General features: G+C 39.4%; 1 protein-coding gene across 3 annotated transcripts in view; it reads left to right on the top strand.

Moving 5' to 3' along the window:
* Positions 1-16,728, top strand: part of PPP4R2 (protein phosphatase 4 regulatory subunit 2) — a 35,714-nt gene that overhangs the window by 12,423 nt on the left and 6,563 nt on the right. For 2 of the 3 annotated variants that reach the window (XM_063121893.1, XM_063121891.1), the window contains exons 3-5: positions 8,996-9,166; positions 14,161-14,254; positions 15,351-15,388. In XM_063121893.1, coding sequence (XP_062977963.1) covers positions 8,996-9,166; positions 14,161-14,254; positions 15,351-15,388 — 303 coding nt within the window. Of the gene's footprint in view, positions 1-8,995; positions 9,167-13,048; positions 13,223-14,160; positions 14,255-15,350; positions 15,389-16,728 lie in introns of those variants that run through there. The other variant, XM_063121892.1, reaches the window with a different exon arrangement.

The following is a 16,728-nucleotide window of genomic DNA, read 5'->3' as shown; positions in this document are numbered from 1 at the left end:
AGCTGTTGTACCTCTTCACCTTTCTCTCTCTTTCTTTAATAGCTTTTTTCTATGACATGTATGTTGCTTTGCATCCACACAGCTGTCTGTAATACTGAAATGAACGTAAAGCCGTTCCTTGTAAAGGAACTTGTGTGCATTACAGCACCCATATTTGTCTTCACCTTTTCCCCATAGAACTCAAGGCACTTTCCATAAGGTTCCCATGTAGTTCTAATCCAGGCATTGACTAGTTTCAGTTTAGCAAAATTGCTTCAGCATGTGCCTCGGACCAAGCCCAGAGAAACTAAAATTAGTATTCTGTTTGAATGGCCATTTGGACCTTGACTGGTTGGTTGCTGCTTCGTGAGTTTTGTGATATTGATGCTTGCTTGATAGAATTTAATGCCTTTTGATGTGTATTCAAGCTTAAAAAAAACTTGAAAAATGAAAAATCAAATATCTGTAGAAAATTGGCAGTTAAGTATGAAGTTGCATACTACTACTATTCATATTGAAAATATAAAAGGGGATTTGAGACAGATTAAGTGTAATTTTTTGAAAGCTTCCATAGTGATTCTGTAGTAGAAGTGGTAGACTTCAACACAGGTTCAGACACTACTCTATCCACTGGACCATACTTCTCATGTTATACAGAGGCCACAGCTAGACCTAAGGTTTATCCTGGGATCATCCAGGGTTCGCCCCTGCCTGAGCACTGGATCCCCTGTGTGTCACCTAGATGAACAGGTTTGACCCCTGGATGATCCAGGGATAAACCTTAGGTCTAGCTATGGCCATAGTTTACCTTATTTGGATGCCTTGTATAAATACGTTTTTGACAGTATAATCCTAGACATTATTGCTCCAAAGTAAGCCCCACTGAATACAGTGAGACTTATTTCTTGGAAAGAGGATTGCAGCCTGTATCTTCCATGCTGAATAATCACAGTTTCAATCTAAAACTTAACTCTGTTTGAACCACTGTAATCTTCTAAGTAATTAAACATATGTAATGTAAACTGCTTGTTTTTTCCCAAGACTGTAAAGTCCATAGTAGCTTTCTGTTATGGATGCAAAGCTTAAATGTTGTTGTTGGCATTGGTAAAACCATTTTCCAGATAAGTGCAAGATCTAACCAAGTAAAGGAAGCTTCCCAATTCTCATAATCACGTGTAAGGATAAGAAATGTGCTTCCTCCCATGAAAGAAAAAGCAAATATGAATTATTTTCTTTAGCTATAAAATTAAATGAAAAGTTGAGAAGCCTCAAATAGTTTGGTAGCAGAAGCTACTGTCTCCTACCCCCAGTTGGGAAAATAGCAGAAAGACTTGCCTCAGTGTATGGTTGGATTGTCTATGTGATTGCCTAGAATAGGGTAATGTATTATGCATGATCTGGCCAAATTTGGGGATAATTCTGAAAAGCAAATTTGGCACAAAAAAACCCCTGTGCTTTTCTTGCATTAAAATATAGCCCTTGGTTGCTGAATAAGCTACTTACTGTATTCTGTACATTCCTCTGAGAGGCTTGTTGCAGCATTGTTGTGATGAAGCCATGGTAACAAGAAGAATGAAAACGTCAGTAGGCTGAATCAAGTTATGGGTGAAAGTGGTGAGCAAGGAAAACAGTCTCACAATCATGCAGATGGTGACATTGGCTAAAAGTTCACCCTCTTCTAATGATCAGTTTTTATACGCCCTCCTCCTTTGGAAATTGTGCCAGTACACTAGTAAAATGTGTGTGTTTTGAGGGTAGCTTATTTATTTTTGATGCCTTCCTTATACATGTTGTAAAAATCATACTATAAACATATTAAATAAATAAAACAAACAAAGCAGTGCTTTTTCTTGCAGCTTAATCCTGTGATAAGATTAAAAAGTTGGCAGTATTCGGTGCCCTTGCACAAGTGCAGCATCACAGAACAGATCACTAAGGTTGTTGCATAGGTGTAGCAACTTAATACAGTTCAAATGTGGATAGAGCAAGGGTGTGACAGGTTGAGAGGACCCCTTTCCTTGTAGGACTGGTAGTATATTATGCAACTCAAATGCCATAGCCAAGCATTTCTTTTATATAGGACGGAAGATCCCTTCACTTTTCATATGCTAATATTGGGATAAGAATTAAGAAAATCATGCATTTACTTGCCTCAACACTGCCCTTGTCCTACCTGCCAGGCTTGTTTTCAGGAAGTGAAAGGGCATGGAAAAGAAGAATGGGTTGGAGTGGGAGAGAGCCTGTTGTGTAACTACCATATTAGTGACCGTATTTTACACAGGGAAGCAAAGGTTGAACCAGGGTTTGCTCAGTCTCATAACAGTAAAGAGCCAGTAACTCTCAAGGCAATAAGGAAGTCACACAGTGCAATTGTCAATATATGTCAATATTGTCATACACTGCCTCAAATCAGTCTCCTTTCCAGTTTAGAGTTCTGAGCTCTACATGTGAGACAAAACTTGATTTTTTTCCACCATGGTGTGCACCCTTCAGGTGTTTATGTGCCTCTCTCCCCATTAGTCTGGCTGTGTGTGATACATTAAAATTGCCTCCAAGGGACTAGATAAGCGGCTAATTTTAACCCTGACTAAATGTTTCACTTACAATCTCATATGCCTCTGTAAATGCTGTATCACCCTTTCTCTCTTATTTCTTGCAATTCCTCAGCATTTTTCTGAGAGGAACATTCCCTAGAATGAATCTTCCTGAAACACCTCTTTAGATCAGAGATGGGAACCAGTGGCCTTGTAGATGTTGTTGGGATCTAAGTTCCATGAACCCCAGCCAGCCTGGCCAGTTGTCAGGGGTGATGGTAGTCCAATATTTGGAGGGCTTCAGGTTCCCCACCCCTGCTTTAAACTGTCAAGGGTTGCATTCAGACTTAGTCATGCTTAGAGTCGACCTATTAAGTCAATGATGGTCATGATTAACTTAAGTCCCATTAATTTCAGTGCACCTAGTCCAAGCATGACTAAGTCTGGATCCAACCCAAAGTTGGATCACTGTAAAATTTTGTTTTTCTCTCCTATGGTTATATTCTTGGCTCTGGATTATTGCCTGTTAACTCATTCCATTGTGCACCACCCTCTTTTGTCTTGCTTATGTGATCATATTTGTCATTAGGCCACTTTTTTTAAAAAAATAAAAACCTTCACTGTTTCATTAGATATGTCATTTATAACTGTACATATTTTGAATCATTATTTACCCTAAAAACAACCACACTCTGAATAATTAAGATATAGCAATGTTAACTTGTATGAGTTCTTTTCAGTCTCATTGGAAATATAGTACTTTTTTGTTCTGCAGAAACTTGGGAAAGAAATGGAGCTATACTTTGTCTATTCTTCTAATAAAAATCCCCACTCCCAGGAGAGCTCCACTGACCTAGATTTTCACTCACTGAAGTCTAGTGTAGCCCAGTAGTTGACCCACACTTACTTATTCTTTTAAACGAGGCCCTTTGAAATGAATTGGCTTCAACAAGAGTTATGGGACTGGCCAGGGCTATAAAAATAGGACAGGCTTGGGAGGAACATAGCTGTATGACTACTGGGGGAGCCCCAACTTATAGAGTGTCTCGGTCCTAATAATAACCTGTCACAGGAATAAGTTAAGCAGAAAGGCAAATTAAACAAGGAGGCCTGGGCAGTCTGCCTTTCTCCATTAATGATAATAAATGACTGGTAAACAAGTCCATTGAAGAACTATGAAGCAGTGCTTTGGGGGCTATCCAGTGTATTGCACTGAGTGTCACACATAAGCGTACCAGTTTGCTGGACAGATGTGCTCATAAAATTAACTCCAGGCTCTCAGGGAACAAGTTTGCTCCTGTGAAGCCAAGGTTGCTGACCTGGAGAAGTTGAGAGAAGCAGATACGTTAGTGGACAAAACCTTCCAAAAATAATTAAATGATACCAGGCATAAGATTATTGAAGACACAGGCACATGTGACAGACATGTAAACTTCAAAGTGACTTGGCAAATTACAGATGATGCGTGTTGTCTGGGTTGGAATCAGTGGGACATATTGTAGTAATGTGTGACTTCAACTACCCTCGCATTGATTGGATAACCCAGCAGGGCTCTTCTTATGTTCCTAACCTAAATATATAAATATTAATGTCTTGCTGATCATTTTTCTCCACTGCAAGTACTGATACTAGAAATGCTTTTTCAAGCATTAAACTATAAGAGCACAATACAGAATTATAAGTTTCAGTCGGTTGGTCAGTCTGTACAAAAATCTAAACTTTTGTATACAGAAGGAAAACTGCTGCAATCTTTGCTTGCCAAGTTGAGTATCCTGGCTCAAGTATAGTTTAAATCCTGACATTAGTTATTCTGTTTAGTTTTGAGTTTGCATTACTAAATTCAGTGGATGCATGCTATTTTGATTTAACCTTTCTCAGTTCATTTTCCCCAGTCAGATACTCTAAGCTTGCTATGCGCTGGTTTCTAAATATTTGTTATGTCACCTCTTCAAAGATTGGCTGTCTGTTTTAGAGGCTAAAGACTCCTTCCATACTGAATGTGAGCATTCCTACCTCACACCATTTGTAACTGAAGTAGTTGTACACAGAGGGTTTAGTTTAAGAAAAAGAAGATAGTGTCAGTGGTTTGGATCCAAAGGTCTGCTCATTTTTCAAGCACAAAACATCTTCTGTTCTTGGAAGGACTGAGCCCAACTTAACCGAAGAGCATTGCACTAAAATGAGCCCCCCAATCCAGAGGAATTCCATATGTGCAAACTCTTGGTAAGACTTGACCCAAGCTCACTCTCAGGACTTGTGGCCACTAAAATTTATATAATATAGTCTATATGTTTCTTATTCATTATTCCTCATATTGTAATGCAACTCCTGAAATAGTTGTGCTGCCCTGTGAAAAGGCTTTCACTAGTGCTTGTGCGAGAATTCATGGAACACTGCTGATGTATTCTCTCCTTCTGCTCACAGTTCTTTGGATTGCTTTTAAGCTGTGGGTTGGTTTTCTTTCCCTTTTTGGTAGTTTTTAATATGTTTGCTCAGGATGCCAAAGTTAGGAATTTTTAAAGGTTGTTCGGTACCCTTTGAGGTCTATTCAGTATAATTCTGCTGAATAGATTGCTTGGGTTAGTTTATCAGCTTTCATCCAAGGTGGGTCTAACCTCTGGCATAACATAAATGGCCCTGGACAAGTGTGCCTCAGTGTTCCATTGATTTCCAGATTTTCACTAGAATAGATACAGCAATAAAAATAATTTCTGAGAGAAGTTAAAAATAACTTTTGATTGTTCGTTTCATTAATTCTTGATAAAGGTTCTGACTCAAGCTTTAGAAATTAAATGTCACATTTTTGTGTGTGAATCAATTATATGCAAGATAAATACAATGGCTGTTTTGCAAGGCCATACATGTCGAATTGCCAGTTTGCACAAAAGTGCTTATCAGCATTAAAGTAAACCTAAGGCCGCTAGACCAAGCTCTTAACCCAAATAGGTATCAATGAGGAGACTATGAACCTTCAACTCTTAAAAATACTTAGAAAAAAGACCTCTTTCTTGTAATTGTTTCCTGCAGCATCTCTGCTGGAGAGCACTTTTCTTGCAAGATGAAAGAATGAATTAAGATAAGCTGCCTGTTTTTGTGCTTTTAAAATGGCTGGCCCTCCTAATTGGCTCTTACTAGATAAATGCTCTGACAATACTTTTACTTGTCCTCCGATTGCAGGGAGGTCAGTGTTGGAACTTAGCCATTGCCAAATCAGTGCTTATTTTTCAGGTTACTTGTGGGATCGCCTTCTCCCGTACACTCAAGTCCTCTGGGAAGGGTCTACTCCAGTCAGCCACAATTAGGCTGGCAACTGTTACCCCGAGGGACCTTTTCTTCTGCTGCCCCCAGACTGTGGAATGGCCTGCCGGAGGAGATTTGTTGGCTTAATACTCTCTCTGAGTTTAAGACAGCCATAAAGACTAGTCACTTCCGGCAGGCTTACCCAGATGAAGTTTAAACCTAAGAATTTTAAGATGTTGTGATTGTTATTTTAATACCATATTTCTTCGATTCTAAGACACACTTTTTCCCCATATAAACATCTCTAAAATTGGGGTGCGTCTTAGAATCGTGAATGTGTTTATTATTTCTTAGAATCAAAGCTTTTTTTCTGTTGGTGGTACTGAAATTAGTGTGCGTCTTACAATCAATGGCGTCTTAGAATCGAAGAAATACAGTATTGTATATGCTCTTTTAACCAGTTTTATGTATTATATTTAATGTTGTTCCCCTCCTCGATCCAGAGGGAGAGGGGGGTAAGAAATAAATACATTATTATTATTATTATTATTATTATTATTATTATTATTATTATCAACTCCCGCAGTTCCCAATTTTGTTACCTTTTTTTACTCTTTGCTTTATACTTTAACATATTTAAGGGTTTGTATTTTACATATTAAACTGGGGTTCTAATAATCTTCAATAAGCTCCCTTTTTAATACCTTAAAAAACCTTTGCTAACATGAGAAAGGAGACAGACTTTGTGAGTTTCTAATTTTGCATTCTTATATTTGATGTGGGAGAAGATTTCATCAAACAACTAAGAAAATCACATGGAAGTTAAAAACAACTCTCAGCTTTTCATCAAAGTCTTGGACTCTTAATCACAGCTCAAAATGAACTGTGCAAAATCCCCGAAAGACTGTTTTTAGGGTACTGTAGAAATGTACAGTTCCTGCTTTGGCACAGCTTTGTTTTTTATTTTTGTTTTTGAAATGATAGCATTTTAAGCTTTTGATAGTTGCCAAGTGATTTTTGAAGAACATACAGCTAGTATTTGCCATTGGATACATAATGCATGAAAGTGTGTGTGTGTGGGTGCAAAATCCAAACTGCATCATATTTGGTTTGTGCATTAATAGTTATAAAGCGTTTTACACATACTCTTGTTTACGGTCTTGGTCATACTGTGAATGCCAACAGGAGCTTTGTCAGACCCATCGTCCTATTCTGCATTGCAGTTGCTCACTGTATTGTCCTGGCCGTGGGCTTTCAGGTTTTTCCAGGGTTGCCAAGGAGACAAAAGTAGCCAGGCTCACAGGTTTGCTTACAAGGAGACTAAATTTATTGGTATAGTCCAATAAAAGTGGACCAGACTGCGAAAGCTTCTTGCACAAAAGGCCCTTCGGCAAAATCTGGACCCTCACTCCTGGGCACAAGAACAATTATAGCAAAACTGAACTTGGCATTGCTGCCAAGTTAAGCTTAAGTGATTAATTGCATGTTGTTAATAACAAAGCAGCTTTTCTCATCATAAGAATCTATAGCATAAGTCTAGTTTGTTGTGATAAACAAGGCACTAGTTTGCATTTCTTTGACACACATAAGCATCCCCTTCACCCAGGTGCACTTACTAATTGGATGGAGAGACTGGAATGTCAGCTCGTTAAAGCCTCCAGATACAGTACCAGGTTACATAGATAAGACTTGCTGTTCTCATGAGATCACTGTAACTGTGCTTTTGACCCATCTTTCCCATAATGCAAAGGAATGTTGCTGACTGGTACAGAAGGCAATAACAGTTTGCTAGCTTAGAAGCAGAAGCAGCCATTCACCCAGAAGCCTTTGCAGGTAGCCATAGTTTGCCAGCCTCCAGGTCATACACTCACTCACACACTTGAATGGGACACAGTAAATGAGCAGTTGACGTACAAGGAGAATTCTGAGAGTGTTTTGGTTGCAGCTCACTTCACAGCAACCATGTTTAACGCCTTCTGTCTGTGGATTTGCCTGCTCATGAGAAAATGGCTGAAATAATTAGAATTGAGGCAAGAGCTATGGTGGGAGATGAACGGAAAGCCTCTGAGGCTGAAATGAATCCCTAGGCTGTGAGTTGATAAGCCTACTTTAGAAGCTAACCCTACATACACAGGACTGAATAAAAAGCTCTTATTTCTGGGTACTTCTGATTTTTCTTGTTTTTTTTCTGTATATGCTGTAATATGTCTGCATAGAACACTATAGTATGTAGACTTGAAAGTCAAAAGAAATATAATTTGGTCTATTTTCAAGCACAGGGGTCTAGATTTTCTGTGACTTGATTTTCTTCCTTGATCTACAACCTGTTGATCAAGGGAGGCTGGATAGTTGTTGTGGCTGTGATATTGAGGAGCAAGAGGAAGAACATAATGGAGAATAAGAGGAGGAAGAATAGTCAAGGACTTGCAGGACTCTATCCCTAGATGCTGAATGCTGCTGCTTTTTAAATATATGTATATCCTTTATGTGAATTTAAACTTGATTTTGACAATGTGAAACATTAATCCCATCTTGCACTCTTCTTTCCACTGACTGTAAGGACAGTGCTCCTCCACATATCAAGTAGCTCCCAGTCCCAGTCCATTAGACAAATTCCTACATCACTGCAGTAGCATAGGAGCTGCTTCCCTGGTCTACCTTGGTAATGCCTATATGAAGATCCACATTGGTGGGTCAGTTGACTTTGTTCATTCCAACTTGAATAACACCCAGTGGGAGTTGAACTAAACAAAGCTCAACTGGGAAGAAATTAATGGTGGGCCAGACTTTTATTAGTGAGCAGAAAGTGCCTTTTGTTTTGTGTCCCCTTCTTTCTATACACTAAATTTATGGGAGGACTGGGATTTTTGCTGCTCACTTTTGAGGCATCTTTGCTCTCAATAGTCTTATTTGATCCTACTTTTCATCTGCCATTGACACACTTAGTTCATTTGTTACAATGGTTTTTATTTAACGTACTCTCAGATTTGTATCTTGGCCTAAGAGTTCTAATTTGGGGGCTTTATGACATATCTTACCTGTTTTGTTAATGATTTAAGTCATGTATTTTGGTTTTGCAGCATAACACAAAGTACTTTGTATTTGATAACTGTTTTGTCTTGCTTGCCTGCAGGTAGTTTTAAAACTAACTCTGCTGTGCATGCTTTATTGCTTTAATATAAATATGGTTAGCATGTGGTTTTTCATATGCTGTTAAGCAAACTGTGTGTATTTCTTTTCAGGATTCAGTGGTCGCAGTTCAAAGGCTATTTTATTTTCAAATTGGAGAAAGTGATGGATGACTTCAGAACTTCAGCTCCTGAGCCAAGAGGCCCTCCTAACCCCAATGTGGAGTATATTCCCTTTGAGGAGATGAAAGAACGCATTCTGAAAATAGTCACTGGCTTTAATGGGTATGCAATCTTGGATCAAACCTTGCTTATTGTTTGGACTGTGTGATTTATTGTCAAATTTAGGCATTCTATTTCTGACCTTCATACTGTAGTAATTTTCTGCCATATGTGCAGCAAAATGAAAAATTGCTATAAATATTTCTTGGCAAAGTGCTAAGTATTGTGGTAAATATGGAAGTCATTTGCTTACCTTCTTTCAGCTCAGATTATAAGAAGGGCTGATGCTCTTGAAAGGTTGCTCTTTCTAATTTGCATCACAGCTTTTTAATAGCTTACTGGATGAATACGTTCCAATTGAGCATGTACTGAGGACAGAAGCTCTACTTGAGCTACTCAGAGAGCAATGCTGTGATCCCTGGGCAAGCATTCCAGGAACCATAGGATGGCTCGGAAAACCCCTTTCGACAGTGTTCTGACCTACGAAGGAGGAATTGGAAATCCAACCCTGATCCCTCATAGCCAGCATGGAGAGAACCGTGTTGGTTGCCTCTCTGAGGTTGGAACATCAGTTTCGGAACTGGGGAAGGGGGTGTTCCGGTGGGCAGGGAGGGGAGGAGACTAGAGAGGGCAGGATAAGGTTTATCCTGAGTTTCCTCCAGTTTCTTTCTCTCCTCCAAAGTGCCTTTGCTAGATGGATTGAAAAGCCTGTCTAGCGAAAATAGTGTAGAACAAAGGATGGGGAGGCAAAGATTGCCTTGGCCACTCTTCCCACCCTGCCGGCTTCAGCCTGAGTAGGAAGAGTGGCCAAGGCACATAGGAATCTTTGAAGCCTCTGAGTTCAGGCACTTAGATACTTATGATCTGTTGAAGCCACGTTAAACTGGGCTTCTCAGTTCAGTCTTCCCAGATTTTAGACTGGCAACACTGGCATTGAATTCTTCCACAGAGCTAGGATTTTAATTATGAAAGTGAAGGATACTACCATATCAGAGCTTACTGAAACAAAAAATGAAACCTTAACGTTGCAGCTTCCCAGCTCAGCAAATCCAGAAACCAAAACATTTTATTGTAAATTCCAAATACAAGCACAGTGGTTTAGCTGAGTTTTGGAATTTTTATCCAGTATAATTTAATAGAAGAATGGATCTTGAACTCATAAACGTATGAGCCTTCATTGTTCAAAAATTGGCTGTCTTGCCACAGTACATAAAATACAGTGCTTAAGAAAAAGCCAAATGTTAAAAGAATTATTTGATCTTGTAAGTCAGAAACTTTAACCAGCTGTGGGAATATAATTCTGTAAAACATAGCCTAGAATAATTATAAAATATTTGTAGCCGACAATAGACCTTTTAATAAATATAATGGTCTGGAAGCAGCTTTTTCCGCACCAGCCAGAACACTCCTTGAGTAGAGTCACTCAAGATTCTCCAGGAAGAGGGGAAATGCACTCTCTCTGCAGCCACCAACACCACCTCCCATGTTGTCTGAAGGCTCTCCAACCTTCTAGCACAGATTTTCAGGGGGCAGAAGGACTACAGAGGGAGGCAGGAAATTGGTGAAGATTGCCTTCTCCCTTGTTCTGCCAGCAGAAAAGTTCCACTAAATCAAAAAAACTTCCATAAACATGTTTCTGCATTCAAGCCTATGGTCCTAGTTATTTCTAGTTTTTTCATGAAAAGAAGTTGATGTTCTTTTTGTAATCTGCCAAAAATCTAAATCCATAGAATTAAACACTGGGAATTTGGGGTCATATTGTGCCACGTACCTTACTAATTGGATAGTAGATTATTGAATTATTCTTGTGCACTTCAGATGTACATATTCAAAAATATCTAGCTTTACATAGGTCTAGTTTGTTTCTTATTATCATACTTCAGGGTTTTGGTGCTGTAGGATTTGGATGATATGAAGCCACATTTTCTCCTGTTTTTATTCAGGTTAGAAGTAGCTGATAAGCACTTCTTGCATCCCAATATGAAGCAAGATGTCTTACCCCAGGGGTAGGCAACTGGTGCCCTTCAGATGTTTTGGACTCCAACTCAAATCAGCCCCACACAGCATGTTTAATGATCAGGGGTTATGAGAGTTGTAGTCATTGATGTGGGTTTTGTGCAAAATTGTGAATTCGAAAACTTTCCAGAATGTTTTACAATGCAAATTACTTTAACTTGCATAGGATTTTTTTAGTTTACACTGCAAAATGTTCTGATGCCTAGAGCAGGGGTGGGCGGTTTGTGGTCCTCCAGATATTTTGGCCTACAACTCCCATCATCCTTTACAATTGGTTATGGTGGCTGGGACTCATGGTAGCTATAGGCCAGAACATCCAGAGAGCCACACTTTGCCCACCCCTGCCCTAGAGAGATCTACTTGCCATGTTTTTTATTCTCGTATTTAATAAATGACAAACCTAAAAAAAAAAGTACCCCGTGTCCCATTACACCACAAGTATTTGACCTGAAATACTTATAGCATACTGAATGTGATTTAACTGTTTCATTATGTAGAAATTTTTAATGGAATAGTTGTAAAAATTAGAGACAATATGTAAATATAAGAAAAAGACAAAGGTACTGAAAACTGTTGACATGCATGCTAATTCATTTTGGCAACCGAAAGAACTGTTCATGATATGCTGACAACCACTCATCTATTTCAACAAAGTTAAGTCTATTTCAGCAGTGTTCAACTTCAGTCTTGCTGTGACTATTTATTAGTTCCATTTCATATATCAATGACATATGTATATTCTCTCCTATAACTGCTACTGATAATTTAACTGTGCAACATTAATTACAGCTTTGAAACTGCCAAATTTTCCTAGTCGTGTATTAGCAAATTTTATTAATAAACTTATAAAACGGAAACTTGTCTGCAAAGAAATTAAGCACTAGAAAAATTTCCATTTTGGAAAAATTTCTGCCCCACATCTGAAGAACACTGGATTTATCTCTGGTTTACACTTTCGTGGAGTTAAGGCAGCAGTCTGCTAGCTTCCCATAACACTTTGAGTCTAAATGAAATGAACAGTTTTGATAAGTCCAAATTCCATCTCCCCCCCCCCCCCCCAAATTTGCCAGTGCCTTTAAATTGTTTTGAGGATTTTGTGATGTTTTGGGGAACTATAAAACACCCCTTGCAATATTAGTAAATTGCAAAAATTTCTAGGTTCAGCTCCTAGGGATGATGTCCTATGGAGTGTTATTCTCCTTAGGACATAAGCATTTCGGAATGGTACTAGCACTAGTTTATACCTGCCTGTTGTACTCAGCTGGCTTTATCCAATGCTTATTACATATTAGTGTAGATCATTTGCAAATAAAACATTTAAAATGTTAAATCTCAACAGAGAGTTTATTTATTTATTTATTATTGCATTTATATCCCGCCTTTTTTCCTGCAAGGAACCCAAGGCGGTGTACATAATAATCCTCCTCTACACTTTATCCTCACAACAGCAACCCTGTGAGGTGGGTTGGGCTGAGAGTCCAACTGGCCCAAAGTCACCCAGTGGGGTTCCATGGCTGAGTGGGGACTAGAACCTGGATCTCCCGACTCCCAGTCGGACACTCTAGCCGCTACACCACACTGGCTCTAGCTACTACACCACACTTTTAGCATTGTGCCCCCACCCCCACTCCTGTTGGTGAGAGAGGACTTGTTTGTCAATGCTATGTTGTCCTTTGTCTTCCTGCTTTGTGTGGTATAAGTTGGGTATTTGAGATGTTCTTGTATACTCTGCAGGCTCTTTTTGAAATTCTGATAATTCTGACTTTTTTTTAACACCCCTCTTCCAGCAACAATGGGTACCCAGTCTCTCCAGAGTGAGATACCTTGCCGCATCACTGCCTGCTTTCAGAAGAGCAGGAAGGGGGAGGGGGAATGTATTATTCCAATGACCATTTTTAAAGACTTCGTAAAAATGGTTCCCTACTGTCTGGTTTTATCCTGCTGCCAACGATCTTTGTTTTTATTATACAGTATTTTTAAATGTTATTCATTATATATTGTTTAAATGTATTTTATATAGCAAGTAGGGATCTAAATTACTACACTAACACAAGACAGGACAACGTAGAGGCTGGAGATGAATGAACAGCAGGGAAGGCTGATGTGAGTAGTTATGGAAGTGCAGGTATAGGGAAGTTCAGGAAAAGAAAGTAATGGGACTAGACAAATTCACATTTGAGAAGTATGTTTCAGGTGAAGAGAGCAGTCACCATAGCATATATGGGTAATAAGGCTCTGAGAATGAACAAAAGGGATTGATGACAGATACACCTTTGTAGAACAGAATGGGGTTGCATGAAGAGTCAAGGGAAGGAAGTTGTTTAAGATGTATCTTTATTTACTCAAGAACATTTCTAGATCTCGTAGTTCAGGATAATAGGAATACGCCCAAACATGTTGCCCATCCTACTCTAAGTTATGATTAAACAACTCAACTGCATTCAGCAAGAATTGACTTCATGTCCAGTTTTTAAAACAGATGACAGGGAAACCCTAGACAAAAATGGTCAGCTTTGCTTTTTCTTTGGAAAACAACATTTAAGTTCTTTTTCCCCAGGTGATGTGGAATTATATTATTGCATGAAAATACATTTTTAGGAATTTTTACAATTTTAGCCCATACCATTTTCTCATCCTGGTGCATTAAGATTTTGAACAGTCTTGGAAAGAAATCATTCAGGAAAGCCAGCGAGAAACTTATCTCTAGTATGGTGTAGATAAGACACTCAGTTGTTTGTTTCTCTGACCAAGGCGGTAGTTACCGGTACATGATAACTATAGTCATTTGAGCCTTTTTGGATTTCCTTGAGCATCCAAGGGCACTTTGGGGTGAATTCATTGCCTAAACAATTGATTCTGTGATGCTGCAGTGCCATCTGCTGTACATTTGAGCCTAGTTTGTTTTTAGAGGTACTAAATGAAGATATGTTAAATTCCTGTTCAGTTTTAGTAACCATGCAGATAAGGAGAACGCAGGGTTATTCCTTCTTCCTACTTCATCCATTCAAAACAAAATTTAACTTGTTTGCATTTTGTTTCAGTATCCCCTTTACTATTCAGCGACTCTGTGAACTGCTGACAGACCCAAGGAGGAATTACACAGGAACAGACAAATTTCTCAGAGGAGTAGAAAAGGTAATAGCTGACTTCTGGTTGAATTGTTGCTCAACTGAAATTGTAGTGATACCACTTAACAAACATTCATAGAGCTGTTGCAGCATAGTACCAACAGCAGTTCTTCTTTAGTTGAGTTCTTGTCTTTAGCAATTGTTTAAAGTGTTTAAATTATTTGCCTTGTATTGCTTGTTAGATGGTGTATTCCCCACCCACCCCAATACAGACCATTTCCAGGTATACAGTGGGTATGGAGAAGGTAACACTTGACCTGGTATGACCATGTGGATAGCTATGGCTTTCTAGCAGCAATTTGTGAAAGTGCAGTATGTGTGTGAGGAACTTGGTCCACATATGAAGTGACAGTTGATAATGTGGTTGTGCCCCATCAGAGGTTACTGTTTTCATGCCACTATGTATATGAACTAGGCCTATGTATTCTCTCGCATACGGAACTGTACAAGAATTCCAGGTGTGATGTTTTCAATAGGAAAAATAGGGTGGGGGGAGGAGATCAGATTATTTTATTCAATAGAAAGAAATCCTAAAATCCCAGGGTGCTTCTCTGCCCATCTTTTGGCTAAGTTGCTCTAATGTCAAATCTTTTACAGGTCTTTAACTGATGACAGGAAAGCTGTGTAGCTCGTATGCTGATAAACTAGAACTTGAAGCAAAGGCCAGGGGTGGAGGTGGTTAAAAGGCAAAAAAAATGGGCTGGAGAAAGCCTCATACAAAGCGTAGGGAGAGGCTATGTCCTGTTGCTGGGAGTGAGGAGGGAAAGAGATGGACACTGAGAGATGGGAAGCAGAGTAGGACGAGAACGGCATTCCAGAGTAGCCGAAGGTAGCAGGACAGTGTAGGCAGGCTTGAAAAGAAGGTGCCTGAGGAAATGAGTGGAAGATGACATTAGATGTGAGGAAGAATGTTCAAGATGGCTGACAGCTGAAGAAACTAGGTGCCCAGGAGAGCATTTTACATAGGACCTGGAAACAAGAGGTTGAGAATGCTGTTGGTGTGAAGAGAATGGACAGGCAAGGGAGCATTTGGGGAAGAGGGAGTATTCCCCCCCCCAAAAAAAAACCTCTTGGCATTTATGTGTTCTTCTTTTGTGTTACAGAATGTCATGGTTGTCAGTTGTGTATATCCATCTTCAGAGTGAGTATGACCTTTGTTTTTCATAATTTAAAAATAATTAATGGGAGTTTTCAACCAGTTTTGATATTGCAATCTCAGTAATGTTTGTTACTGATTGTGTGTCCTGTCTCTGAATTAGTTCATAGACAATCTTAATTATTTTAATTTTAGGTAGTTCCTGATAATATCAGCTTTAGAACAGTTAGATGGGGAGGATCAGATTAGACACAAACAAGCCATAATTCAGGAATACCCATTATAGGGACCAGCTAACTGTTGGCCTGCAGAGGGCCACCAGCTGACTCTTGGCAGGGTGTTCCTCCCATTTGAATGAAGTTTGAGGGTGTAAATAGTGAGCAACAGCAGATTCTTCTGGTTTTGCTGCTAGAAAAGGTTTAGCATAGAATGGGAGGGGAAAACAGAGGGAATTATGTGTGTGCTTGCTGGGGCAATTATTTATAACCCTTATCTGAATATTTCCTCTTTCCCTTCCGTTCAAAGTTAAACTTTCATGCTTCAATTTAAAAGGTGGCTGTGGGAGTGGAAGAGGGATACACTTCCAGCCAGGTTTGCAGTTCCCAGTGCTTGAGACTTATTGGTCCACTGTTCAATCTAGTTGCTGATTGCAAGAGCAGATAGAATTTTGACTTGGAACTTGGAGAACCAGGGTTGTAATAGAGCAGGATGGGAAAGTTGTGGATTTCCAAATGTTTTCACCTACAGCGTCCCTCAGCCCTCACCATTGGCTATCCTCGCTAGGTCTAATGAGAGTTGTAGGCTAAAACATTGGGAGGGCTGCAAGTTACACATCTCCATAGTAGAGGCAAGAACCAGGGGCTTGCTTTATGATAAGCTGCTTCACTTTCATGTTACCTAGCAGAAGCTTCAGATATTTGAGGAATAAGCCCTGTAATATAGGGTGGGGGAGGACAGGCAGATGTTGGGTAGGTACATGAAGCAATCAAGGCCCGTAAAAATCTGATAGCAAAGCAAAATTGGAAGAGTATTTGAGGAATCCGGAGGAATGGGGCGCGCTTTAAAAGTCCAGGAAGCGGAAATAGGGAGGATGAGCTGCATCTGAAAGGAGAGGTTGTGGTGTTTTGTATCCCAGTAGTGATTGTATTGTGCAGTGGTTTACTTGTACATAATTGCTGGTTTCATTTTATCCTTCCTTTGGTATGAAAATTTGTCTTGTGAGAAAACAAGAAATCAATCTAGGACAGTAGTAGCTTCCTATATGTAATTCCCCCAGGATTGCATGGTGATACCTAAATAAAGTCATAGACCCGACTAAAATCTCCGACTATTTATAAACTTAGACTTGAATTCTGAGTTCCCTTTCAGTGGTGGGGGTTTCTTGT

Source organism: Elgaria multicarinata, chromosome 3, assembly GCF_023053635.1.
Source record: "Elgaria multicarinata webbii isolate HBS135686 ecotype San Diego chromosome 3, rElgMul1.1.pri, whole genome shotgun sequence".
In the NCBI taxonomy this organism is placed as follows: Eukaryota; Metazoa; Chordata; class Lepidosauria; order Squamata; family Anguidae; genus Elgaria; species Elgaria multicarinata.
The sequence above is the reverse complement of the archived record's forward strand: the minus strand, read 5'-3'. Positions and strand labels throughout refer to the sequence as shown.